The sequence below is a fragment of the Myotis nattereri genome, assembly GCF_964212035.1.
Source record: "Myotis nattereri genome assembly, chromosome: 3".
Lineage (NCBI taxonomy): Eukaryota > Metazoa > Chordata > Mammalia > Chiroptera > Vespertilionidae > Myotis > Myotis nattereri.
The window spans coordinates 2,694,643-2,721,174 of record NC_138077.1 but is presented as its reverse complement, the minus strand read 5'-3'; the positions used below and the strand labels follow the sequence as shown (position 1 = coordinate 2,721,174).

Genomic DNA, 26,532 nt, shown 5'->3' with positions numbered 1-26,532 from the left:
GTTGATGAGAAGAAAATGGTAGAAAAAGAAATGAAGGCATCCGGTCAACCCCCAGCGTAGCCCGAGCTTTTGCCGCCTCCCCTTTGCCTTAGGACAGCTTGGCGTCTTCTTTCCCTCCCGCTGCGCCCGCTCAGACAGAGGAAGGCAGGGAGCAGCGTGGACAGCGGGGAGAGCCGCGTCCTCTTTTCACACAATTTCTCTTCCAAAACCAAATGCCATCTCGTCTGCGTGACTCCGATTCCGTTTTCTTTCCGTGAGAGGTTCGCGCAGCATGGAACATCTTAGTGCCGCTTGCTTCGTTCGTCCTTACTCGCTTTTTTTTCCACCCATGGCTTTTTATATATGCTGCTGGCCTGAGATTTCTGGGTTAGATTTCAGGGGTGAAATGTGACACCCCTGGGCCTCGGTGCCAGGTTCCCAGGGTTCCCGAGGCAGCCAGTGCAGCTGCTGGGGGTGACAGTGCCCGAGGCCCGGAGGCCGCGCCAGGCGGACGCGGACGCCGGGGAGCAGGTCTGAGAAACCCTGCCATGTCCTGGGTGATTCAGCGTCTGAAAATAAACAGGAGCCAGGCCGGGAGGAGGAACTGGAAAAGGCTGAAATTTGAGGCTCGGGGGCTGGGCTCGCAGGCCGCTCTGTGAACTGGAAAGAATCCTGAGCCTTGGGCTAGGGTGCGGCCGCGGTGGAGGGCCCGCGGCCTGGGAACCCGGGTTCTGGCCCAGGCTGGCTCTCCGAGGCCCAATGGCCCTCGGCCCTTGTCAGAACCTGTTTCCCCATCTGCAGAATGGGGGGGGTCGGGGGGATTTGATGATTTCACGACCCTTTTCAGCTTCTAACAGTGGGACTTGGTGTCTATGGGAGCGACTGCCGGTTCCCACATCATTCACTCACCTGGCCAAGGAGGAGCCAGAGCCCGGGGCCTGGAACCACTGCCAGCCAGGGGAGACGGAGATCCGGGACTGGGGGTGGGGGGCAGCCAGGGAAGAGGTGGGCAGGGGGTGCATCTCCTCGCTCCCCAAGCCAGCCAGAGAGAGAGAAATGCAGGTCCCCTCCAGAGTGCCAGGCCGTGCGTGGGGGGATCGCCACGAGGCTGCCCATGGCGCTGGCGGCCTTTTAAAACGGAAGCCGCCCTTAGAGCCGCACGGTGCTCAGCTGTGCAGGCCCCGGAGGCCCGGGCTGATGGCTCAGCCAGCAAGGAGGGATGGCGTGGGCCTGCCTCCCAGCCGCCCCTCCTGGGCCTCCTCGGTCCCGGCTGCACCGCGGTACCTGCCCGCTATCTCCCCATCTCGCCGCAAGCAGCTCTGGTTGACCACACCACTTCCCTATTGAAAGTTAATGCCGTTTGACTCACTGCGCTCGGGCCTGCGCCAAGGGAAACACGCGGAGAATAACCGGCTTGTGCGGCCTCGGGAGGCCCCGCCGCTGGCAGACCTGCACAGTAGCCTTACTATGTCTCACGGCTGCAGCTGCAGAGAAAAGGGAGGAAGCAGAAGTGGTTAAAAAGGGGGCGGGGGGGGGGGCAGGAGCCAGAGTCGGGCAGGGCGTGGGGGGCCCTTGGGCCTGGCAGAGGCTCCGTCATCTTCAAGCCGCGACCTGGGCTGAGATGCGGCTTTTACACACCAGGTGTCCCACAGAGGAGGGCTGTTCACGGAGCGAAAAGGAGAGAGTTCAAGTGCAAGACGTCCCCTGAAAAGGCGGCCCCTGGGCTTCCCTGGTGGGGAGGAGCGGGGTGCTGGGCCCAGGCAGGGTCCCTGCGGGGGGCGAGGGCAGGGCTGTCCCTTCCCCATGTAGAGAGGTTGGGACAGGACAGTGGCCGGGCTGGCCAGGGAAGCGTGGGCAGCCTCCTCGTCCTTCTGCGCTCGCTGGCTCAGGGGTCACCAGGGTGAGCGGGCGCCTGCGTCTGAGGCTAAACAGCACTTTCCCCGCTAGCTCCCCCCCCCCCCAAGCCCGGCAGGCGGTGGCTCCCGTGTTCTCATCACCCGCTGTGGCCTTTAGGAGTCCCAAGCAGAGAGCCACTCGCCAAGGGCAGGGACCTGGGGACAAGGCTCCCCCGCCCCCCAGAGGCTCCTTCAGAGGTGGGTGCTGACCACAGGGGCCGGGAGTCAGCCTGGCGAGGAGGCGAAGAGCATTCTCTGGACGGCGTGCGATGGGGGTGTGCGGTGGGGGGTGTGCGATGGGGGGTGTGTGGTGGGGGGGGTGCGGTGGGGGGTGTGCGATGGGGGGTGTGCGATGGGGGGGGTGTGGTGGGGGGTGTGCAGTGGGGACGTGCGGTGGGGACGTGCGATGGGGGGTGTGCGATGGGGGGTGTGCGGTGAGGGGTGTGCGGTGGGGGGGGTGCGGTGGGGGGTGTGCGGTGGGGGGTGTGCGGTGGGGGGTGTGCGGTGGGGGGTGTGCGGTGGGGACGTGCAGTGGGGACGTGCGATGGGGGGTGTGCGATGGGGGGTGTGCGGTGGGGGGTGTGCGGTGGGGGGTGTGCGGTGGGGGGTGTGCGGTGAGGGGTGTGCAGTGGGGGGTGTGCGGTGGGGGGGTGTGCGGTGGGGGGTGTGCGGTGGGGACGTGCGGTGGGGGGTGTGGTGGGGGTGGGTGGTGGGGGTGTGAGGTAGGGCCACAGCCTGTTAGAAACAACCCCAGGCTGCCGTTGGCTTCCGGACACGTCGGTGCTCAGGGGCAGAGTTCTCGGGGCTCCCCGTCCCTTCGCACCGGCGGGGCCCGCTCGGCCGTCTCACAGGCCTGGGCTGGCTCTCTGCGCCCACAGGCCCGCCCGGCATCCAGCTGGCACCCGTGACACCAGAGAGCGTGGGAACCAGAGGCCCCGGCCCTGCTGCCGGGACGGGCACTGGGCAGGCTCCTAGGGACGGGCGGGGCTCTTCTGACCTCTGTCAGCAGGGGCAGAGGTCACTGAGGCCAGCCGAGGTCAGCCGAGGTGCTCAAGGATGAGAAGTGCCCCGGAAAGGGGACTCGTTCACTCGCTCGCGCCCTCCTTCGCGCATCCGCGCATCCGCCTGGTTGTGGCACCGCCACCGGCCTGGAAGGGACTCTCAGTTTCCCGGCCTGTCTGAGCCCGCCCTGCGCCTCGGCCAGGAATGCGAGGCATGTGCCCTGCACGGCGGGCAGGCGGGCAGGCGGGCAAGGGGAGACCCGCAGGGGTCGGGCCTGTGCCGGCAGGGGGAGGCCCGGGTGCAGCCCGGGGGCTCGGGGTCATTCTCGCCTTTTCCTCAGCACTTGCCCTGGGTCTCCACCTGAGCTCAGCTGACCGACCAGCTGACCGACCGGCAGTTCAACCAACAGCAGGGTGGTGTCTGCCGAAGGGGGTGGGAGGGGGGGACTGCTGTGAGGGGACAGGAGCTCTGGCTCTGGGTGGCGGGCACACGGGGCCACATACAGATCCTGTAACATGGAAACCCACACATGAAACCTGCATGAGCATGTTGAGCAGTGTCACCCCAACCAATTTTATAAATAAATTTAAAAAAAACAAGTAAGTATCCCTAGCCGGTTTGGCTCAGTGGATAGAGCGTCGGCCTGTGGACTGAAGTGTCCCGGGTTCGATTCCGTTCAAGGGCGTGTACCTTGGTTGCAGGCATATCCCCAGTAGGGGGTGTGCAGGAGGCAGCTGATCGATGTTTCTCTCTCATCGATGTTTCTAACTCTCTATCCCTCTCCCTTCCTCTCTGTAAAAATCAATAAAATATATTTTTAAAAAAATAAGTAAATAATTGAATGAATAAATAAATAAAAGGCAGGTCAGAGGCAGCATCCCCAGGCCACACTCTCCACCTCCTCCAAAACCCACCCTCGAAGTCACCCTCCATCAAACCCTCCTGCTGTCCGTCCCTCCATCCACCCCTCCGTTCGTCCCTCCGTCCGCCCCTCCGTCCGTCCCTCCGTCCATCCCTCCGTCCGCCCCTCCGTCCGCCCCTCCGTCCGTCCCTCCGTCCGCCCCTCCGTCCGCCCCTCCGTCTGTCCCTCCGTCCGTCCCTCCGTCCGTCCCTCTGTCCGTCCCTCCGCCCATCCCTCCATGGGGACAGGAGGTACCGGGAAGTGAATGCACAGTGCCCGCCGCTACCACTCTCAGCTACTCTTTCATTTGCTCTCCAGCAGGGATTTCCCCACAGTCCCTTCCCAGGGAGGGCGATGGTCGAGGGAACTGGAGGCCAGGAGAGGAGAAAGAGCCTTGAACTTGGGAGCCATCTGTACCAGAGGGCCACCCGGCGGTTCTCACCCTCAGCGGCAATTACCTGCTTAGTCAGGGCACCAACAGGAGGTCACCGGGGCGACCGTGGCACCAGTTCGTCCCTGGCTTCAGGGAGCTTCGGCTCAGGGAGCTCACGCGCGTGAGCAAAAGGCGCCGCTGTCGGACTGCGGCGTGAGCTGCCGGAGCTCAGATTTGCTTCTGTTTTTGTCCCTGAGCTTTGGGGACGTGGTTCGGGGAGGGCAGGGCCCGGGGCAGCCCTGTGTGGCCTTCGCCTGGAGTCCGTGTGAGCGGAGGACTGGCCCTGGCCCAGCGGGCTTTCCTCGCGACGTGGCTGTGGCCTTCTCCGCCTCCCCTTCCTGCGTGTCCAGCAGTGGCCGTAGCCCGTGGCCGAGGACACTGTGGTCATGCCTGTGTGTTTCGCAGACTCCAGACAATTCATGAAACTCCGTATGTTTGGTCACCGGTTCTTTTTTTCCCTCTACACGTGGTTTTTCTGAGTCTTGTAGTTTCATTTTAGCCGAAACCTTTCACTCACACTTCTTTTGCCCTGAACGCGGTCTCCTCTCTTGCGGTCTGATGAGGACAGGTGGGTGGCACCGGTCACCACGGACCTGAGCACCTCCTGCGTCAGTCTTGATTGTTCCGTCACCGCTGAGTGAGCCTGTTTTGTGGCAAGTGCTCTTACGGGTGCTAGGGACCCAGCTGTGAAAAGGGAGACAGGATCCCACCCTCCTGGGGCTCACAGTCCACGGGGCACAGACAGACCAGAAGTAACGTTAATTAGTGCTACGCAGGAAACCGGAGCAAAGGGGATCGGGCAGCTTGGGGACAGTGTGCCACTTGGAATAGGAGTCAAGTCTCATCAGGGACAAGATGACATGTAGGCAAAGGCGTGAAGGGTAGAAGGTCCCGGTATCCGAGGAGAGATTATTCGGGGCCAACAGCACGTGCAAAGGCCCTGAGGCAGGCATGCAGCAGCAACAGCAACCAGACGTGTGGCTGGAGCAGGGTGGGGAACGCCAACCATCTGCCTTCTGGTTTCAAGGAGGGTATCCACCTTAGAAACAGGCTCAGCCAAAGGCCAGCCTGACCTCTAAAACGTGCCCTTCATGCCTCGTGAGGGGCCACTGCCGGCCAAGGTTTGGGGGGACTCGGGATAGGGAAGCCCCGTGTACAGGCAGACTTGGTGGTCACATGGTGGCCTGTCGCCACCTGCCAGAGGAGCCAAAGCTCATCCCAGCCCTGTGGTGCCTGGTCCTCGGGGGTGAAGCTTTGTGTCTCTAAGATCCTCAAGTGGAAGCACACTGCCTGGAAGGAGCGCATCCCAGTGGGTTCACCCCACCGCTCACTGACTTACCTGCCTGTGGGAGGCGGGAGGGCATGAGCGCAGGGACAGTGCCCTGCACAGGCCCGTGGGTGGGGCTGAAGTTCACGGGTGGGTGATGGGGACCTCCTGCTTGCGGTCCTCTGGCCACTGATGGGAGGGGCCATTATTTTCTAACCGGTAAGAGGAGCCGGGACATGCGCCCTGGATTAGGTTCGGCAGCGTGGCTTTCTGTCCGGCTGCTGCCCCGACAGCTGCCCAGCTGGTCTGCAGGAGCGCGAAGGGCCGCTCGGCCTGGACACCGCCACGGGAGGCGGTGGGAAGGGGCACACAGAAGGGCTGTCCCAGTCGCTCAGGCAGCAGGTCCGCTCAGGGCAGGCTTGGGGGGGGGAGGAGCAGCTCCAGGATCCCCATGTCCCAGGCCACAAGTGACTGTCTGAAGGGAAGAGCAGGAGCGGGGGAGGGTGCTCTCAGGGTGCACAGGGGGCATCCCCGCCCGCAGCAGGGGGTCACCAGCGGGGAGGGGGGCGGGTGGAGTCCCGGAGCTGAAGACCTGGTGAGATCAGGCCGATGGGACTTGGGACTGGCTCCCAAAGGCCAGGCATTTGCCTGAAAAAAGGAAGGAAAAACAGAAAGAGAGAAAGAGAGGAAGAGAGAAAGAGAAAGAAAGAGGAAGGGAGGAAAGGGAGGGAGGGAGGGAGGGAGGGAGGGAGGGAGGGAAAGAGGGAGGGAGGGAGGGAGCTTTGAGAGCCTAATGCCGTATGGCGCTGTCCTGTCCGAGAAGCCTGTGCTGAGAGTCGTCCGGTGGAACCAGCCGGGTGGCTGATCGGCAGGTGCAGTTGTGCGATGCGTAGAGGAGCCCCGTAGCCCCTAACCCCAGGCCGCCAGATAAGGAGGCTACGGATGGAGAGACTCGCTCTGTCCACAGGAGACGCGGTGGAAAAGCAGGTTTAGAAACAGAGTTAACCTCCAGGCAGACAGCCCAGCTCCCCGGGGCCTCAGCGTGCACCCCCATCCTGATGGGCTCAGAGGCCTCCCCCTGAGAATCCCGGTTCACCTGAGAGCTCAGCCTGAGCGTTGTGACTGCGGCTCCCGGACCCTCGCAGTGAGGTGGGAGCGACAGCCCCCGCCCGGCCTGACCTTGGCATTCTCAGTGGCCAGCGCGCATCGAAGGATCAGGAAATCAGGAGAAAGACCAGGAGTCATCACCACACGCTCAGCCCCCGGTGCCATGGGCCTGGGCCTGGGCACAGTGCTGGTGTATTTGGTGCTTTCATTTCCACCCCAGAGCAAATGAGAAGCACGTTGAAGGTGCAGGGCCATGGGGAGGAGTGGCCCCCTCACTCCCAGCTCCCAGGATGCTCCCGGGCCAGCGCAGCCCCTGCCCCTGAGCAGAATCCAAATTCTCAGCCGCACCCCACGCCTGCCACTCAGGAGGGGGACTCAGCTCGCTGCCCATACAGTGGGCTCTGGCTCCTGTCCTCTGAGCAGGCGGGACAGAGCGGGACCTGGGGGCGGGGAGCGCCCGATGTCCCCGCGCCTGCTATGCACCACCGTGGGCCTCTCCCTCTGTGCACTCGGGGTTCGCAGAATTTGGGGTGTCTACGTGCGCTGAGCATGCGGTGGGAGAGGGTGAGGGAGAGGGTGTTGTTTTCAGACCTGCCCTCTTTCTCGGTGGCTGGGTGACAGCGGGTAAATGACATAACTTCTCGGCACTGCACCTCCCACCCGTGCGTTCAAACAGAAGGCTGACTTCTGGCCCTTCCCCCCCCCCCGCCCCCCACCCCGTCCTGAAGAACCCCAACCTCGTGCTGTGCTCTTGGCTTAAAGATATGGGAAGAGACGGGGGAGGGAAGTTAAGTCCTTACGTTTACAGCACGTTGGGTGATATGTAAACATGCATAGATCATGTGTGTCCTGCTAACATCCTCATGATAGCCTTCATGTTGCGTTATATGTGGATGTGTAACATACCCACCGCGTATCACATGGGACAGGAGGGCCCGCTGGGCCTGGCCAGGGGACTGAGCTGAAGTGACGTGTTGGTGTTTGGTTTCTTGGTGGCGCCTGGTCCCCAAGCGTGTGGCTGCGGCAGGCACGATGCGTGGCCTTCCTTCAAAACGCCGCGTGCCGTGTATTCAGCACACACATGCCCTGGGCCACCCCCAGACCCCGACACGGGTTCTTCAACAACACCCCTGGGCGCCTGAGGACGGGGCCATGGGAACTGGCACCAAACCTGCTGCAAAGCTCTGTGCCTCCGCTACCAGCTGGCGCTCTTTCTGAGGCAGAATCCTCCCGATCCTGGTGCCCCCTCTGCCCCATGTCCCCCTGACCCTCTGCCCCCTGACCCCCAGGCCCTCTGCCCCTGGCCCCCAGGACCTCTGCCCCCTGCCCCCAGGCCCTCTGTCCCCCTGACCCCCAGGCCCTCTGCCCCTGACCCCTAGGCCTTCTGCCCCCTTCCCGTCCATCCCCCTCTGACCCTCCTCTTCCCCCTGACCCCCAGGCCTTCTGCTGACCTTGACCCCCCTCTGCCCCCTGCCCTCCTGCTTTCCCCCCTGACCCCCAGGCGGCCCTCTGCCCCCCCTTGACCCCTAGGTGGCCCTCTGTCCCCCCTGACCCTCCCAGGCATCAGGTCCCGCTCGGGGTTTAAAAGGGCCAGATTGTGATGCTCCGAGCAGCCCTGGAGTTGGAACTGTCGGTTTTTCTGAAGAAAACGTTAGATTCTCCAGGGGGATCATCAGGGAGCCAAGAATGTGTTGGGAAGATAAGGGGAGGGAGGAGTCAGGGAACTCCAGAGATGCTGAATGACTCTGTTCGCGATTGACTGGAATAGAAGGTTCCGAAAGACATTTCTGTGCTTCAGAGGGGATGACGGGTTGTTCTGGGACCCGGCCCCACAGCCGTTCGCCCGCCAGGCCAGGGCCTAAAATACCCGCTGGTCAGGCCTCGCCCACGTGGGCCGGGCTGGGTGGCTCGGCTGTTGGTGTGGGGCGGGCGCTGGGGGCTGGGGGCTGAATCAGCGTCCGGATTTGCCTGGTGACACGTGAAGAGGGAGCGTCCGCGGGAGCCGCACAAACACGGTGCTGGCGTGTTTTCCCTCCTCCAGGCGGGCCCGGGGCAGGGGCAGTCGCCGCAGAGAGGGGGCCTTTCTCGGCTCTGGAATCTGAGCCGCGGCAGCTGTGCCAAGGGGCCGGGCGGCGGGCGGAAGCGAGGCCGCGGGCATTCGGCACCATTACACCAGCCGTGAAATGTTTTCTCAAATTGATTTCAGAGAGGAAGGGAGCGGGAGAGCGAGATAGAAGCATCCATGATGAGAGAGGATCATGGATCGGCTGCCCCCTGCACGCCCCACACTGGGGACTGAGCCCACAACCCGGGCCTGTGCCCTTGACCGGAATTGAACCCGGGACCCTTCAGTCCACCGCAGGCTGATGCTCTATCCACTGAGCCACACCAACTAGGGCGCCACGAAATTTAACTTGTAATTGTAGCGATCGGGAGCCAGGCTGAAATGCCCTTCTCTCCCCATCCCCTCACCTCCCCACCCCCCGCACCCCCCCCCCTGCCTCTCACGGCTGGGCCACGAGGAGTGGGGGCTCAGGGACCCCCTTTCTCACCGGTGAGTGAGAATGTGGGTGTGGCCACAAGCAAGCTGCTCCTTCGGGCTTCTCTTCAGGCCACTGGACAGCCAGGGGCTGTGAAACCAACCGGCAGCGAGTCTGTGGGAACCACAGGGCCGGGGCGTACATGGAGCATCGTCGGCCTCCAGGCCTGAGTCTCCACTTTAACGCATTTTGAGGGGCTTCTTGGGGGAAACAGGAGGTCCCACCCTCCTGGCCTGGCCTGTGTGAGTGGCCTCTGCTCCCTGCGTCCTGGGGGCAGTGATTTAGACCAGGGGCCAGCAAGGACGTGCACTGTCCCTACCGACACTGAGGGCCACCCCCCCTGGGGTTCCTGGGTCCCCTGGGAAGCTGGTCCCGGCTGCCGGTGGCACCTCTGGGCTCCAGGGCCCGGCCTGGGGGAGTGCTGGGCTGGCGCAGGCCCCAGCCGCACCTTCCGGTAGGTTCCCTCTGGGAGCCGCACCTGGGCAGCGGCTTCGGGAAGGAAAGGTTCCCAGGAGGCTGGCGAGGAGGGAGAGCGAGGGGGGCTGCGGGGCGGTGCCCTTACCAGGAAGCCTGGCCACCCCCGGCTGGGGTTCGCCACACCCCGCTTCCTGTTGAAGGGGCGTGCCCGGGCTCCAGGGCATCCACTGCTGCTGAAAAGCCGGTGGGTGGTGCGCAGTGAGGAGCCGCTGAGCTCACGCCCCGGGAGGCACCTCTCCGTCCACCATCGCTGAGCCCCAGCAGGTGGCCCAGAGCCAGCAATCACTGTGCCTCCCTCCTGCCCTCACCGCCACCGCCTGCCTGAGGCCCCCTCCCCTCCCTGCGGAGACAGGGGGTCCAGGCCGTGGAGCCCAAGCCAGGGGAGCGCCTAGTGGCCACGTGACAGAGGGGGCCCCAGGCTGCTGTGGGGATAGTGTTCCCGAATTGCCCCACGGGGGTGAGGGGAGAGGGAGGGGAAGGACAAGAAAACCCCCAATTTCAGAAGATCCACAATACATGTTCTGATCTCTTCCCTCCCTCCTTCCCTGCCCCCCCCCCCCCACAATAGGACATCGTCAGAAACTAGACGATCAGACCAAGCCGGGGAGCTTGTCCTTTTCCGAGCGGCTCAGTGAACTGGAGCAGCTGCGGCGCACGGCCATGCGGGTCAGCCCACACCACCCCGCCCCCACGCCCACCCCGCGCGCCTCCTTGAGCCACTCCACTGCCTTTAACCCTCAGCCTCAGAGTCAGATGCAGGGTAAGTACCTGGGCCGCCCTGCCCGCCTCGCCCCGGCAGCCCCCGGCCCCACCCGTCCTGGCTTCGCTTCTGTGCTCAGAGGGGTCCGCAGGCCAGCAGCCTGGGCGCTGGTTGGACACGCGGTCACGGACTGCCCAGGCCTGCGGAGTCCGACGACATGGTCACAAGGCCCCAGATCGAGGGCGCTGCTCCCTGGGATGGGGGCTGTGGAGAGACACATGCAGATGACGCTAGTTTGATTAGCGGTGCTGTTTCCTTACCTGCCCCTTAGGCTGGAAGACACACGCATGTGCACACACATCCACACACATGCGCACACGCACGCACACACACCAAGCCCGGTGCAGGCCAGGCTGTCTCAAGTGCTTACTGTCTCCAGCGTCCATTGGGGGCTTGTTTCCGAGATCCACTCTTCGGAAAATGTAAATAAATAGGACTGTTCGGATGCCGTCACGGCAGAGGTGTTATTTGCAATCAGTAAATTTGCAATCAATAAAGCAGGCAGGTTGCCCGCACCCCGCAGGGCTAGTGAGCTGGCAATGGCAACAGCACCGTGGAATACACCAATTGCCCAGCGCCCACCGTGCCAGGTGAGATAGCGCACCCAGCTGGCTGACGCTGCGGGACCGCTGACGTCAGCGAGTGTTTGCTCTGCGATACCGTTTCCCGGGCGGAGCAGGCCGCGTGCGGACGAGCTGCCCAGGGAGAGCCCTTCCCAAGGAGCAGGCTGGTCCGCCCATAAGGGAGAGAGGCCGCCTGCGGGGAGGGCGGCGACCGGTCTGGACGGCAGCTCGTCCTTGTCCTCGTGCAGCAGAGCCACCTCCCGGCGTCTCCTCAGTGTCGGTCGCGCGGTGGGATGTGGGGGGACCTGAGACATGCAGGGTTTTCGGGGTGATGCTCTTCCTTTCGGGGTTAGCACATGCACTCCCAGGAGGTGTGCGGCCGTTGTGCACAGAGCCAGATTGGGGGCGGGGGGGCGTGCCATTGGCTCTCACACTTGTGTCTCCGGAGGAGGCTCTTTCCTTTGAGTGTCAAATTCCCAGACGTTTCCCGGAAGTGACTGTGCTCAGGGCTGCTGGGTGGCCTGTCTGTCCAGCAGCCCCTTGTGGACAGACAGAAACCGCAAGCGTGACTCTGCGGGGCCGCCTCGGCCACAGGTATGTCCCAGGCGTGTTTCGGAAGCGGCCCCTGGTGCCCTGGCTTTCCCAGTGCTTCCTAGTGATGGACACCCGTCCAACGCCAGGACGCGGTGTGCGGTGCATTCGGTGGACGGCTCGTCCAGGCCGAGAGGATGGGCTCGTGGGAAATGATACTTCCCTTCCAAGTCGCATGACCTTCTCGGGGCGACGCCTGGGTCTGCATGTAGGGCCATTTTAACCCGCCCCTGTCCTCCTCGGGACGCCCTGTGTCACCTCGTCTTCTTATCTCTCGTGGCATCGCTGGCCACGTGCACGGCGAGGCTGATCCACGGGGTTGGCCTTCCCTGCTGACCCTGCCAGTGTTTTTAAAGGCAACGGGATTCAGCCACGGGGGCGAGCAGACATCGTCCCCACGCAGCCAGCGTTGCTAACAGGGTTGTGGCGAGGAGCGATCCTATCTGACTTCCCTCCCCACCAGAAAGGAAAGGGGTCGGGGTGACACGGGTGAATCCAGCAGAAGCCCTTTGGACTGGCCTTCGTCGGCTCCCGGATCCTAACCCGTCCTTGTGCCTTTGAAAAGCTTTCTCACTTCAGCAGCGTCTGAGCACTAGGAACGCGCTGCTGGCGGCCCACGGGCGCAGCGCTCCTCTGCAGGTGCAACTAGATCGCCGATGCGCTTTCTGTCCAAATGATGCTTAGCCACCCAGTGCTGCACGGAACCTGTAGGAACAACGTCTAAAAACAAGAGCCCCTGGTATTTCCCTGAGACGCCTTTCCTTCCTGTTATGTTTTCTATAAGAAAATGCTTTTATGCCCCGTCGTGTTGGGAATAGGCCCCTGGGGCTTCCCCCCTGAATCAGGACATTGACAGGGGTCCTCATCGTAACGTCTCTTTCCAGACCTTCGTTCTGCTCTCAACAGGTAGGAAAGGGTTCTTTTCCCGGCTCAGCTCCCGGGCGTCTGTACTGTTTCAGAAGATCCTTTACGTGAAAATCGGCGTGGGTCGTGGCTCTCCCTGACCTGGCCGCAGTGGTCGGGGCAGCCGGGTGTGGCCGTGACTGTCCACACGTACGTGTTTCCGGCACGTGGATGTGTCAGCCGCGGGGGCGCGGAGAGGTCACGGGTTGACGAGAGGCTGGGGACCCCGGCTCTGCTGGGACTTCGCTGGGATGGGCACTCTGTCCCTTGGACTCTGCCGGTAGGAAGTCTCTAAGAGACACAACGACGCCGAGATTTAAAGGGTGTCCCAAAATTCACGCAAGAAGTAATTTTGATAGAAAATACAGGCTTATAATTAAAAATTGTAAATTTTTTATTGATTCTTAAAGTATACAGTCTAGGGTTATGTATGGAATAGCATATTGGGTAAATGGCCTCCACGGCTTTGCTGGCACAGACACAAAGCCGTGGTCTTCATTGGTCTTCCTTGTCCCTGCTCCTGGGCCATCATTGGTACTTGGTCATGCTTATCAAATTGAAGGGATTGAAATCAAAGGGCAGTAGAAATTAGAATCTGATTCAATAAACCAAGTAAAATTTTATTTGTTGTTGTTGTTGTTAATGCTCACGCAAAATTCAAATCTTGCGTGAATTTTGGGACACCCTTTATCTAGAATCGACGTGCCTGAGAATCACTCAGGACAGACACCTCGGGCCATGGGAGCGAGGCGCAGGAGGAGGGGCAGGGTGCCATGCTGCCAAACCACCGTGTGTGCCTTGAGGCAGGGACTCTAAAAGGGCTGAGGTTACATTCGGCTTCCTCGGTTACCGGGTCTGACGTTGAACTCTCAGACAGCCGTGCTGCCACGGCTTCGCGTTCATGCGCGTCAGGATGGTCCGTGAGTTTCAGAGCTCGTCGGCAGCCGCGGGAAGGGAAGGGAAGGGATGCCCTCTTCAAGGCTGAGATGGGGTAGGTCCTGGGAAGATAAGGCACCGCGTCCGATGTCCTGCACAAACAGCCCCTCGCACCCCCTGAGGCGGCTCCAGGCAGCCCAAGTGGGTGAGTAAGAATTTGACTCCTAACCTGCCACTCACGGGGATCCACCCTGCGGCTGCGTAACCCCCTCCTGTCGGGAAACGGGATGGGACAGACCTGCAGAGGCAGAGGGTCAAAACCACAAAACCAAGAGGCGGCGAATGTTCCCGTGGGTGTCGCCCGAAGCCCCACAGCACGGGTCTGGCTCTCTCATTGGCCCGTTGGGACGCATCCCCCGGGTCGGGCTTTCTGTCCATCGCGCCATCCTTGCCACAGGCCCGCGGTGTGGTTGGCAGACAGGCCATCGGAACTTGAGGTTAACCACTGCCCAATGTCTCCAGAACCGACGGTGACACACAGCCTTACGCCCAGACCTTCCTGGCGACAGGCCGGTCCCAACGGGCTGGCGGGTCCCCCTGGGCTCACATGTCAGGATCCAGGACGGACGAAATGCAGGGCCGGCCCGTGTCCAGGCGCATCCCGTGGACAGCGGCGGTGGGTGAGCGGCCGGGCTGCCGGTCCGTCTCGAGGTCCTGCAGTGAGTGTGTTCTGTGATCATTAGACGTCACGATGCTCATCATGACTGTGGGGCCGGGCTCCGGGGCGGACACGCAATAAATGTCCCCTCTGGGCCCTGAGCGTTTGTTTCCAGAGGCGGTGAGAAAAGCCAACATAACTCACTCCCCGCAGGAGCCACGGAAGGAGCAGGGCGGGCGAGGCACAGGCCGTGTGTGCGCACGTGTCGGGGGGCCTGCCCGGCCTCCCACATGGGCGGGCCTCCCTCGGGGGCCATCGGACCAGAGCCTCCTTTACCCCCCAAACGCCCCACCCCGGGCAGCATGGCTCGGCCTGGGGGCTCTGGGAGTCCCAGGGGCGGGTGGGACCCTGCCTTTCCAGCCATTGCCCGATACTCAGTCTCCCCAGGGACTTCTGTTTGGGCAGTGATTCTCCCCAAAAGGGAAAGTTACTTTGGAGACACCGTGTCCTTTGTGAGCTCTGTGAGGTGGGGGTCGACTTTGTGCCTCAGCCACACGGGGCTGCGCGTATCACCTGCGTCTGCTGGGTCCACAGGAGGAAGTAGGGCTTCCCCTCTCCCACGGGAGGAGCCACCAAACCCTTCCAGGATCGGCAGGGAAACATCAAACTGCATGGCACCCCTTCTCTTCCTCCTCCCCCTCCCCCTCCTCCTCCTCACTGTCTCTCTTTCTCTCTCCCCTCTCCTTCCCTTCCCCTTTCTCTCTCCCTCCCCGCCCCCCAGCAATTCTAAAAGTTCACAAGCAAACCGGGGTGGGGGCTGCTGGTTGCCACGGAGCAGAGGCTGTCACCCTGTAACCCAGCACATGACCCTCACACATAATCTATGGGCGGCCATTTAGCGGTGACCCAGAGTCAAGTCTTCTGAGTGCCAGGAATCAACCTCTGAGACGGGCTGTAAACAGGCCAAGTGGACTATGTAAAAAATAACTCTTACCTGGGGGTGGCAAGTTCAAGGGCCTTTCAAGGTCAGCATCAGAATCTTACCCTAAAAGCAAGCCTGAGCCAGGTGTGTTCCCATGAGTAAATAAATGAAGGTACATCAATGCATGTAAGAAGGAGGGGGGGCAGGGGGAGGAAGGGAAGGAGAAGCAGAGGAGGGGACGCGGAGCGGGGTGGGGGGTAGGCGCCCCCAGGCCACAGCTGGGTCCTGCCCCGCCCCCTCCCAGCAGGCGGGACGGTGCCACTGAGAGGCGAGGACCTCTTGGGCGGGCCTGCGGCTCCGCTGCCGTGTTCCCTGCCCGTGGCTGGAGCCACATGCACTGCGAGTTCAGGGGACGGTCGGAAAGCTCCCGTGTGTGAACGGCGTTGTTGACATTCAGCAAAGGGGGAAGCGGGGGAGAAAGCTAGAACTGGTTTCCTCCCTTATCCAAGCCCTCAGGCCCTGGCTTCCCACCTGCCCGTGGCCACTGGCCGCACCGGTGGTCACTCCCCACTCAGGTGGCGGCCGCCCTGGCTCTCACTCTGTGTGTGGACAGGCGTCCTGACCCACACGCAGGCCGCCCGCCAGGTGCCATGCCGCCTTTCCAGGCGCCTCACAGCTCGGTCCTTCACACATGGCCCCCCGTGGAGCCGCCTCCGCCAGCCGCCCATGCTCCAGGCGCCGTGCAGCACACACGTGGGGCTGCGCTTTCCCGTGTCCACGGGGATCGGACCACACTTCCCACGGCGTGTTATTGAGGCCGTGGCCTCTTTTCTAGTTAAAAAAAGGAGGACTCCCTTTGGGGCGTGATCTCCATGATAAAATATCCCTGCTGTGGGTTTCATGCCTTCTGAGCTTCTCCGACTCTTGTGATCCACAGGCCGGGGCCGTGCACACACACGAACATGCACATACATACAGGGACACACATGCATACGCACATGTTTTGCTCACATGAGTGACTTTTAACAAGGCTGTCGTTGGAGCACTTGCTCGATAAGGATGGTTAAGCAGGAGGAGGGTGACGCTGAGGGCCTGAGGGCCTTAAAGAGAGGCAGCAGAGCAGAGAGTGAGGCTGAGCATGAGGGCCCACGTCCGCCGGACGGCCTTGCTCAAACACCGGCCTCCGCCACCGCGACGATGGGAAGCTTGCAAAGGGACTGAACCTCTCACAGCCTCAGATTCCTCCTCTGCGAAGTGGGCGGCATTGCATGTGGAGGTCTGGGGCCGGCGGGAAGCGGGAAGCATGCGTGTGGCCGCCAGCCCGTGATCCGTATCGGCTAGACCAGGGGTGGGCAAACTTTTTGACTCGAGGGCCACAGTGGGTTCTTAAACTGGACCGGAGGGCCGGAACAAAAGCGTGGATGGAGCGTTTGTGTGAACTCATATAAATTCAAAGTAAACATCATTACATCAAAGGGTACGGTCTTTTCAATAGTTTTATTCATTTCAGACGGGCCGGATTCGGCCCGCGGGCCGTAGTTTGCCCACGGCTGGGCTAGACCAAGGGTCGTCGCTTCCTGTGGCTGCCGTAGCGAATGGCACACCCCTGGTGGCTGAGAAACACAGGGAGGCGTTCTCCCGCCGTCCGGAGGCCAGAGGCCCAAAAGCAAGGTGTCAGCAGGGCCGTGCCCCCTGGAGGCCCCGGGGCCGGGACTTCCCGCCTCTTCCCACCTCGGTGGCCCCGGCGCTTCTCAGCTGTGACCACATCGCTAATCTCTGCCTCCGTCTCCCCAGGGCCCTCGCCTCTGTGTCATCTCCTCCTTTGCCTCGACAAGGACACTTGTCACTGAGCGTAGGCCCCACCCAGCAGGCCAGGGTGATGTCACCAGCTCCTTCGCTTGGTGACATCTGGAAAGACTCTTTTCTCCAAATAAGGTCACACTCGCAGTTCTGTGAGTCACACGGAAACGAGTCGTTGGGGGCCACCATCCTACCCACGCCCCCGAAGCAGAAAAAGCGAGGGGGTGCCAGGCGAGTTCCCACCCGGCTCCCCCCGCCCCTCCCCCGAGCAGACACTCCGGGAGGTAGATGCACCGATGAGTCAGGCCGGCAGCCGCAGCGTGCCCCTGGCCGTGGCAGCCGGCCACTGGCTGGGACTCAGCATCATGGCCCTTTACTTCCCGGCAGGGGGACATGTGAGTCTTGCTCCTTGATGAGGTCAGGTGTTCTGTACCTTCCAGAGCAGACACACCCCCAGGGCCCAGCGGTGCTGGAGAAAGGCGAGGGTCAGGGGGGCAACGCGGTGAGGGGCTGGAGGCCTGGGTGCCCCCTGCCCTGCCCCGAGAGCTCAGGAGGTCCTGGGTGGCAGTAGCATGAGGACGGGGAGGGCGAGAAGCCCACAGCCATGGGGAGGGGCTCAGGAATGCGCCTCCGCAACTAAGCACATCACTGTGGTTTCAGACACGCTGCCCCCCCTTTTCTGGTGGCTCTAGTTTTTCTTCTTAGCCCTCACCTGGGCACTTGCCCAGCTCTACCTGTTACCACAGTTCTAACCCTAAGAGTAACCTTCACTTCACCTTCACCCTAACCATAGCATTGCCTCGGGGTTTACCTTTAACTTTATACCTAACCCTAATCGCAGCCACAGGCTTAATCCAAGCCTTGTCATTCACCCCACATTGCCCCAACTCTGTATGTACCCCAACCATAAAACTAAACCTAGCACCATCCATCACCCGAACCGGACTCTGACGTTAACCCCAGGCCTGGGCATAGGCTGAGAGCGCTTCACCAGCACCTCATACGTGACCCTGGCCACAGCGCTGTGCTTAATCCTAGTGTCAGCCGCGCCCTAAGCCTTGCCCCGGCTCTAAATTTTATTCCAACCCAAACTAAAATTCTAACCCAACACCCAACCATAACCCTAAACACAGCCTTAGCTCCGGCTTTAAAGCTTCCTTTATACCTAAGCCTAACCATAGCCCCGGCTCCATCCTAGCCTTCACCGTGCCCTAGTCTTCCCCCAGCTTGGTATTGCACACCAACCACAACCCCAGTCCTAACCCCACCCCCAACCCTCAGGAAAACCCTTCGTGGCTCATTGCAAGGCATTGTGGGCCAGGCACCCCTGGCGAAAGCTGGTGGTCACTTTGCATAGCTCCTCAGCCCGAAGTGACCACTCCCTGCCAGGCCGCCTTTCCCATCCGGGTGTTTAGAAACAGGAACGGAGGCTGCAGGCGGGAGGCAGACCAGCGTTTACCAGAGGTTGGCACCCAGAGAGGAAGGGCAGCCCATGCTGAGCGAGGAGCAGGCCCGGGTTCGAGAGCGGCTCGCGCTGCCTGGGGAGGGCGCTTCTGCAAACTGAGCCGGGGCTGCTCATTTGCATTGTGTTTCCTGACACCACGGAACAGGGTGCAGGGCCCTGTCCGTCCCACACGCAGGTACTGCAGAGGAGCTGGAACTGTTTCTGCTTTTCCTCTCTGGCCCTCGGAGGCTGACTTCCTGGGGGCGTGGGGGGTTCGGGGGGGAGGGGAGACGGGGCGCCAGCCCCCCTGTCAGGAGCCACCTGGGTGTGCGTGTGTGTTGTGTCTTCCCATTTCAGTCTCAGAGCCTTCGCCCCACACAGCTCTCTCCCGAGGGAACAGCTGCCTTCCCAGGGGTGGAACAGCCCGATTGTGGTGGAGAGTAAAGACACGGATTGCAAAACGCCTGTAAATAAATCTTCCCTGGCAAGCCCAGCTCTTTCCATACGCTGTCTCCCGTAATCTCTTTCTGGCAGAACATTACCTGTTCTGATACCAGAGATCCAGTTACCAGCCACAGTAAATAAAACAAAATAATAAAATGAAATAGTATAGAACTCTCCCCAAAGACAAACACTGGCCGGCCTGCGGGTTTGGGTCTCTCTGAGGGCCCCGGGGTGGGCAGGGGAGCGGAGTGTGGCGCTGCCGTCCAGTGGTTGTTTTATTTTAAGCTCTGGAAAGTGCTCAGGCGGAGTTCACCGGTTCAGGCCCTCCTGAGTGACATGGAAGATGGCATTTATGTTTAAAAGAAATAAGCATTTTCAAGAGAAAACAGAGTCCCTGGATGAGCCATGAGCAGGAGAAGTTGTGCCGAACGGAGTCGTTCCCTCCAGACACGGCTCAGGGGCTGCCGTCCTGGGCACCGTGACCTCTCACACCCCCTCAGGGTCATGTTGAGATTAGAACCTTCCAAGTACAGTTTCAAGATTTTACTTTTTTAAATATATTTTTTATTGATTTCAGAGAGGAAAGGAAAGGGAGAGAGAGAGAGAGAGAGAGAGAGAGAGAGAGAGAGAGAGAGAGGAGCATCAATGATGAGCAGGAATCATTGATCAGCCGCCTCCTACACGTCCCCACACTGAGGATCGAGTCTGCAACCTGGGCCTGTGCCCTGACCAGGAATCAAGCCGTGACCTCCTGGTTCATAGGTCGATGCTCAACCCCTGAGCCACACTGATGGGCTGGACAGGTTTTAAAAGGACGAGAGCAAGAAATAGTCCAACCTGCGGCTGCACTTGGCATTGCAGAGCGCGCAAGGGAAGTTTTATTACGTCCCCGGGGCCGCTGCCCTGCCGTGGCCACTCACGCTCCGTTAGTGCCTCTGCGCGCGTCTCAGATGGCGCATGATGGAATGATGGCGTTAGCGGAGCATCTGTGAAAGTCAGCGCGCTCCGGCTCGGCTGGGCATCTCTTCGCTAAGTGGCTTATGGGCTCGCTCTCCCGAGCGTGGCTGTCAATCGCCCGCTGGGTGAGCAGCTGCAGGGCCGGCGTCTAGGCCGGCTTCCGTGGGCCGTCAGGAGGGCTGGCCTCGTGAGGATGGACCCAGACGGTTCTGGAACGGACAGTGACTCCGCCGGTTTTGAACCTGCAGCGTGTGTTTGGATGGTGTCTCTCCTGGGTTGTTTTGGGAGCAGCTGCTGCAGGGAGATTAGCACAAGGTCATGGCCTGGCTCCCACGGTTACCAAAGGCAATGACAACATAATGACAGCTCACGTCTGTAGAGCGACCTGCTCTGGGTGCATGTCACCCCCGCCACCAGCCCCCGCTCAGGTGCAGGACGTGGTCCGGAGGGTCCCAGGCGCTGGGCGGCCCCGTGGCCCGGCTCGGCCCTGTCCGGTGAGCCCGGAGCCCCGGGCCCCGCCTGCCATGGGCGTGCTCAGGCAGGGAGCTCTGAAGCTCGCAGTGTGTGATCCTGGGGAGTCCGTCCGCACCCTCAGGAGATCAGTAGGGATGCCCCGGAGCCCCACGCGGCCGCCCGGATTACAAGGCTCTTTTGGGGGGACTGTTTTAGCCGCCCGCTCGGCCTTCCGGAGCCGTCATCTGGTGGCGAGTGAGAGAAGCCGTTGCCCAGGCGTGGGTCTGTTTAATCTAATGCGATTTCCCACAAATTATACAGCATGACTTTAAAATTGAATTTGGGCAAAATCACAGATGGCCAGTTCAGGTGGAAAGCAGCGGAAACCTCGTTAGGCTGACTCCGGCATCTTCCCGAGCGCCTCGCGTGAGCCTTTCGCGCCTGTGGGGGCGGGGGCGGGGGGATGCCTTCCCGCGTCTATACCAGACGGCTTCTCTCTGAGCTTCCTCCCCGGTCGGCACCTGCTGCCTCTGAGGGAGGCACGAGGCCTGGAGGGGTCAGGGTCACGCAACGCCAGCCCCTCTGTCCCCCCGCCCCCCGCCGTCGGTCAGTCGGGGAGGCTGTTCCTTGCACTGAGCACGAGGAGGGGCTCGGGGACAGGCGCCCCAGGACCATGTGCGCGGGGCAGTGTCTGCATCCACAGCTGATGCTGAGCTCTACCTGCGGGATGTGGCCGGCCTGGGACCCACGCCGGGCTGGCCGCTCCCGGCCACTGGCCTTGAGGGGGCTCATGCGTTCTCTACGGGCGTGCCCGCCCGCAGAAGGGACGTGGGAGTAACAGCGCCTCTCACGGGAGAGCCGTGAGGACTGAGTGGGTCCACGGGCAGAACCCGGTGCCTGGTGCAGGGTCCCCCTGTGCGTGTCACTCTCCCCGCCTCACGGGCTCGTGGCCAGCAGAGAGGCGTGTTCCCGTCGGGCATTCGAGTCGTGGGCGATGCGCTTTCCGTGCTAAACCAATGGCCGGCATTATTCCTTCTCGTGTTATCGCTCCTGTTGTGCCCTTCGCTGGGGGCATTGGTGTGTCCCTGGGGGGTGCCCATCGGTGCTGTCCTGTGGGCTCAGGTGCTCTGAGATGAGCCCCCTCAGGGCCTCCCTCCCCAGGAGGCATGCGGGCACCAGAGGGGCTGGGGGGGAGCAGAAGGGGACAGGACGTTCGTGCCCCCGGTCAGTTCTACAGGAGCTCCCAGGGCCAGTGCGGCACAAGGTCAAAGGGGAACAGGACACTGGTGAACTTGAAAGGGACCTTCAATGTCTTTGCTCAAAGCCTTTCATTGATTCAGGAGACGCGGACGCCCAGTGGGAAAGGCAGCCCTGCCCGCCAGGTCCCGGGACTCCTGGCCCCTGCTCCGCCCTTGGCCAGCCCCCCTGCCTCCGCCTCGGAGGGGCCCCGGCGTGGTCTCTGCCACCAGAGCGGAACCCTCACCGGGACCTTCAGCGGCGCCCTGGCAGCGTGCGGCCTCCTGGAGGAGATGAGAGGGTTGGGTTCTGTGTCGTGGCTTCTTGTGTCTCCAGTTGAAACATTCGATTCCATGCCCAGGAGGGGGTTTCAATAGGGCAGGAGTAGGACCCCCTCCCATGCACCCCATGCTCTCAGTCCCGCCCAGCGCCCAGCCCTGCTCCCTGGTGCGAGCAGACAGCGCAGGGGGGCTGACGGGCACTCCCGCCACGGGGCCCGCGTGGGCAGCTGTCAGAGATGAACGCTGGCCGGGTCCCTGACTTGCACAAATCACACATGTTCTGAGAATGTCATGGTCAGCTTCTTCGGCTTCTTTTTTAATATTTTTTTTTATTTATTTCAGAGAGGAAGGGAGAGGGAGAGAGAGAGAAACATCAATGATGAGAGAGAATCATGGATCGGCTGCCTCCTGCACGCCCCACACTGGGGATGGAACCCACAGCCCACAGCCCGGGCCTGGGCCCTGACCGGGAACAACCCGTGACCTCCTGGTTCATAGGTGGACGCTCACCCGCTGGGCGGCACCAGGGCTTCGCTGGCATTTTTAAAGACCCACCCACAGAAGGGTTTCTTTGAACCGAGTTTCACCTCCCTGTGGGACTTTAAGGTCATGCCTCCCTGTGCTGATTCTGCCCGTGAGCCAGACAGGCCTGGGGGCAAACAGGTGCCAGGATGCGGGCAGGCCGGTAGGGGGCAGGCTGGTGGGGGGCAGGGGCTGGGGCTGAGTGACAGGCAGGCTGGCGGGGGGCGGGGGCTGGGGCTGAGTGACAGGCAGGTTGGTGGGGAGCGTGGGCTGGGGCTGAGTGATAGGTTTCTCGTCCCAGTTCACGGCGCCTCTGCCAACGTCACCCCTTTACTCCCTGAACAGCTGAGCGCTCAGAGCCAGGGTGCCAGGCCAGAGACAGGCGTCCCGCCTGCCGCGCCCTGTGCAGGATGCAGGTCAGGGTCCTGAAGGCAGGGCCAGAGCCACCCGGACAGTCCCCGGGGCCCCCCCGAGCAGAGACCCAGGCCCACCCCGTCTGAGGCCCGGCACCGCGGGCAGCTCAGGGTCCCCTCTCCAGGTGGAACGAAGGTCAGAGGTCATCAGGAGAAATGGGGAGGGACTGGCGTGTGGCCCTGTCGTCCCCATCAGTGCCTCCCGCCCGTGCGGCTCGGACATGTCCCGGCCGCATCCCGGTCTTGCCTCAGCGGCCCGAGGACCCGGGCTCCGGGCGCAGATAAGAGAGGAAGCCGGGGCGGGGAGGCAGCGCCTGGCCTTTTCTTGCTGGAAGACACAGACCCCCTCAGACGCGGAGAATGCGTGTGTCGCAAGCTGTTCCCCGAGGGCAGCCATTTCCCTGAGTCAGGCTTTGAACTTCTGACCAGGGCGACCAGTGAATCACAGAAAGCTGGGCCAGCGGATGGCCAGCCCCCGCATCTGTTAGACAAGGAGCTGGAAGCCCAGAGGGGTTCGGAGCTGGCCAGGGGTCACCCAGCCTGCGCGCCAGCTCCCGGTGCCCAGCCGTCCTCCCCGAGGGACGCGCTCCCCGTCCCTGGTCCCTGGTCCCTGAACCGCCCCAGACGTCCCTTCAAAACAGCACTGCTGGGCGAGGGGGGCGGGGCGGCTGGAACAAGACAGGGCAAACCCCAGGGAGGCTCTGCCTGCCCCACCGTTTTCTCATGGTTTTATTACCAAAAAAAGCCTCAAGAACCCAAACAGGCCGCGTCTGCACGCAGACAGGCTGCAGGCATCGCCCCAGGAGCGGCCGGCGGCCGGGCCATCCCCTGATTTACGTTGTGTGGGTTCAGCCTTCGGTTGTTGAGACTCGGTGGCTGCAGGGGTATGAGAGGCGGCAGCGTGTTTGCGGCTCCCAGCGCTGGCTCCGGAGCCGAGCTTGGCGGGGACTCAAGTCCAATCTCACACCTGCCCCAGACAATGAGGGCCTTGTTCACACATCTCAGGCGGCGGCTGGGAGGGGCGGGAGGAGCGGGGAGATGCGGGGAGGCTGGGAAACACGGGGTCGCGCCTCCCTCGCCCTCGCCTCTCCTTCCCTCTCCTCCCTGCCCCCCCCCCCCATTTTGTAAACATTTCCTTGTTTTTGGAAATTAAAACACAAACAATGTCCACAGTCCTCTCTCATGAAGGAGGATTTCCTCCTACCGACAAGAGCTGGTGGCTGTGGAGTAACCCCCAGCCATGCTTGGTTGGGAGGGGGTGTGGGCAGGGGTGCCCCCCCCACCCCCAGCGCTGAAACCTGAGCTGCCAGCATGTATTGGCAAAAGCTTTTCTCTTCCTGGTTCTCCTCCCCTGGCTGGGTGTCAGGGGCGGGAGCAGGAAGCGGAGGGCACTGTGTCCGCCCTGGTGAAGCAGGGCCCCTCTATCCCCCCTCCTCCTACCCCCCTTCAGCCTCCTGGCCCTCCTCAGCCACACAGGACGGAGCTGGCCGCCAGCGCTGAGGCGGCCGGAACCTTTGCTCCAACGACCTTGACCTGAGGCAGCCCTGGACACGACCTCTCTGGGTCCCGCTGGGGACCCCTCGCGGCTCCTGACCTTGGAGCTCAGTTGTTCCGTCAGAGGCGCCCTGAGGTGTGTGCTGCACCCAGTGTCCTAGGCTCGGCCCAGGGACGATGCCCCTCTGTGCCGCGTGTGCCATCAGCCAAACCTCACCCGCCCCGGGAGCCCAGCCCCTGCCGCATCCTCCGCGTCTCCGTCTGGCTCCAGAGTGGCAGGCTCTCCTGGGAGGCCATGGGGCAGGACCTCTCTCCCAGCCCTGCCCACGCCCAGCTGGCTCCCCCCGCTCTCAGGCCCAGCTCTGCTGCCCTGCCCGCCGCCACGGGGGCTCTCGCTTCCGGCCCCAGAGATGCCCGGTCTGCCCTCCAGAGCCCAGCTGGGGCAGGAGCGGGGTGGTCCCCCAGGTGACAGCAAGGCCCTTGCCCTTCCACTTTGTGACAAAGAGGAAAATGGAATTGGAATATCTCTGTGCTTCTTTATATATAAAATTTTTTTTATTGATTTCAGAGAGGAAGGGAGAGGGAGAGGGAGAGAGAGAGAAAGAGAGAGAGAGAGAGAGAGAGAGAGAGAGAGAGAGAGAGAGAGAGAAACATCAATGATGAGAGAGAATCACTGATTGGCTGCCTCCTGCAGGCCCCACACTGGGGATCGAGCCAGCAACCCAGGCCTGTGCCCTTGACCAGGAATCAAACCGTGACCGCCTGGTTCATAGGTCGACCCTCAACCACTGAGCCCGCCGGCCGGGCTCTCTGTGCCTCTTGACCGTATGACCCGTTGCCTTCTTCAGCCTCTGTTGACTAAAGAGGGTGAGCTTCCTTTCCTGTTGCTATTTGCCCACCCCGCCGCCCAGGCCAAACTCTCCTGTCACTTCTCTCCTGCCACCTGCCTCGCTCCCAGCTCAGCTGCCCTCCAGACACCTGGCCCTGGTTCTACACAGTCATTTAGAGATTTGGTTGTATAACACCCCCTGTCACCCCCCACACACCTCCCTGCTCTCCCCGGACCCCAGGTCCTGTCCCCTCCTGCCATGTCCAGGTGGCTTCCTGTGCTGCCTCTTCTTTAAAAGCTTGCCTAGATGCTTCTTGGTTCCAGAACTTTCCAAATCCATCCCTCCCAGGTCACTCTTTCTGCTGCTAGGCCTCCCACGTTCCCGCCCTAATCACAGCCTCTCTCCCAAACCGGCCCCTTGGCCTGGCCTCCGGGCCCAACACTGGAACATTTCGCGGCCGCCACCCCGGGGCTCCCCACCCTGTCCCTCCGCAGCCTCGCTGCCTTACAGGCCTCGGCGGGTGGACTCCCGTTCCAACCCCTATGTCCCTGCCGGCCCCCTGCGGCTCCATCTCCTCCTCCCCGGTTCCTCGGAGCCTCTTTTGTTCCAGGCGCGGGGACAGGACTTGGGTGTGTTGTTGAGACTGGTTTGCTGGTTTGTTTGTTTTTTTTAAAAAAACCAGACGACCGGAAGTTCCCGTTTGCCGGGCAGGCGATGCGTTTCCAAAGGCTTGCAGAGCCGGGCAGCCAGCGCCGACTCCCCACTGCCTTTTGTCGGGGTGTCCACGGGGCAAACCATAAAAACCTAAGCCAGTGAGCGCGCCAGGCGCAGAGGGAGCTGGTATAATGGGCTTTTGTTGGTACTTGCACGTTCTTGTCAGGAGACAGCAGAGACCCTGGGGTGCCGCGGACAGGAGCCGATGTTATCGCCCTGAAGTCTGCCTGGTCCCGAGGCAGGCGAGGCCGGATCCTGGCCTGAGACGCAACGGGGCCTGGGGCCTTCCGTCAGCAGCCGGTGCCCCAGGGCTCAGAGCCTCCAAAGTCTGCCTGGTAATTGCTTCTCATCCCCCCCCCCCTTCCCGGCCAGCCCAGCCATGGCCCTCACCTGGGGCCAGAGCGCGGGACAGGGGAGCTGGACAGCTCACGCGTGGTTCCCAGTGATGAGAGGAGCGGGCAGGGCACTTCCCATAAAAGCGTTTACAACGAGCAGCTTGGCAGTTTGAGGCCATTAGACAGAGGGCGGGGCCAGGGTGACACTGTGACCTCCGGGCCACTTCCCTGTTCCTGGGAGCCTGACTGCCCCCCCAGGAGCACCCCCAAAACACAGAGCAGGAGGCGGGAAATGGCCACCTCCCTTCCTCCCTCATCCTGAGAGGTGAGGGACTCTCAGCGACAGACACCAGCGTGTGCTTGAGGTTTGGGGCTGTGCAGGCTTGTCTTCAGGGGGACGGGGACAGCATGGTGAGGACATCCCAGGGAGCCCCACAGGCTCAGGGTCGCTGGCCTGCAGGCAGGACCAGGTGCCCGCCCGCCCCAGCGTCCGTCGGGCACTGGGCTCGGTGGTGACTGCTTTTCTCCCTTGAGGTTTAGACCCGTCTTTTCATCTCATCAGCGTGTGGTCACCAGATCAAGGGAGAAATGGCTTCCGTCATCCTGTAAAAACAGCACCTTACAGAGGACCCGGAGGCCTGTCCCCGCCTGCCCTGTCCCTGCCTGCCCTGGGGACAGCGGTCCCCTCACTGGCCACCGCGGGCTCCGCCCGGGACGGCTGGCCCGGCGTCTGAG

General features: G+C 62.2%; 1 protein-coding gene across 3 annotated transcripts in view; it reads left to right on the top strand.

Moving 5' to 3' along the window:
- The window catches only part of RUNX1 (RUNX family transcription factor 1), a gene marked incomplete at its 5' end in the record, with an annotated part of 192,518 nt that overhangs the window by 145,230 nt on the left and 20,756 nt on the right, over positions 1-26,532 (top strand). For 2 of the 3 annotated variants that reach the window (XM_081087561.1, XM_081087560.1), the window contains one exon: positions 10,170-10,361. The exons of the other annotated variant lie outside the window; for it this stretch is intronic. In XM_081087561.1, coding sequence (XP_080943687.1) covers positions 10,170-10,361 — 192 coding nt within the window. The remainder of the gene's footprint in view (positions 1-10,169; positions 10,362-26,532) is intronic. 3 annotated transcript variants of the gene reach the window in all.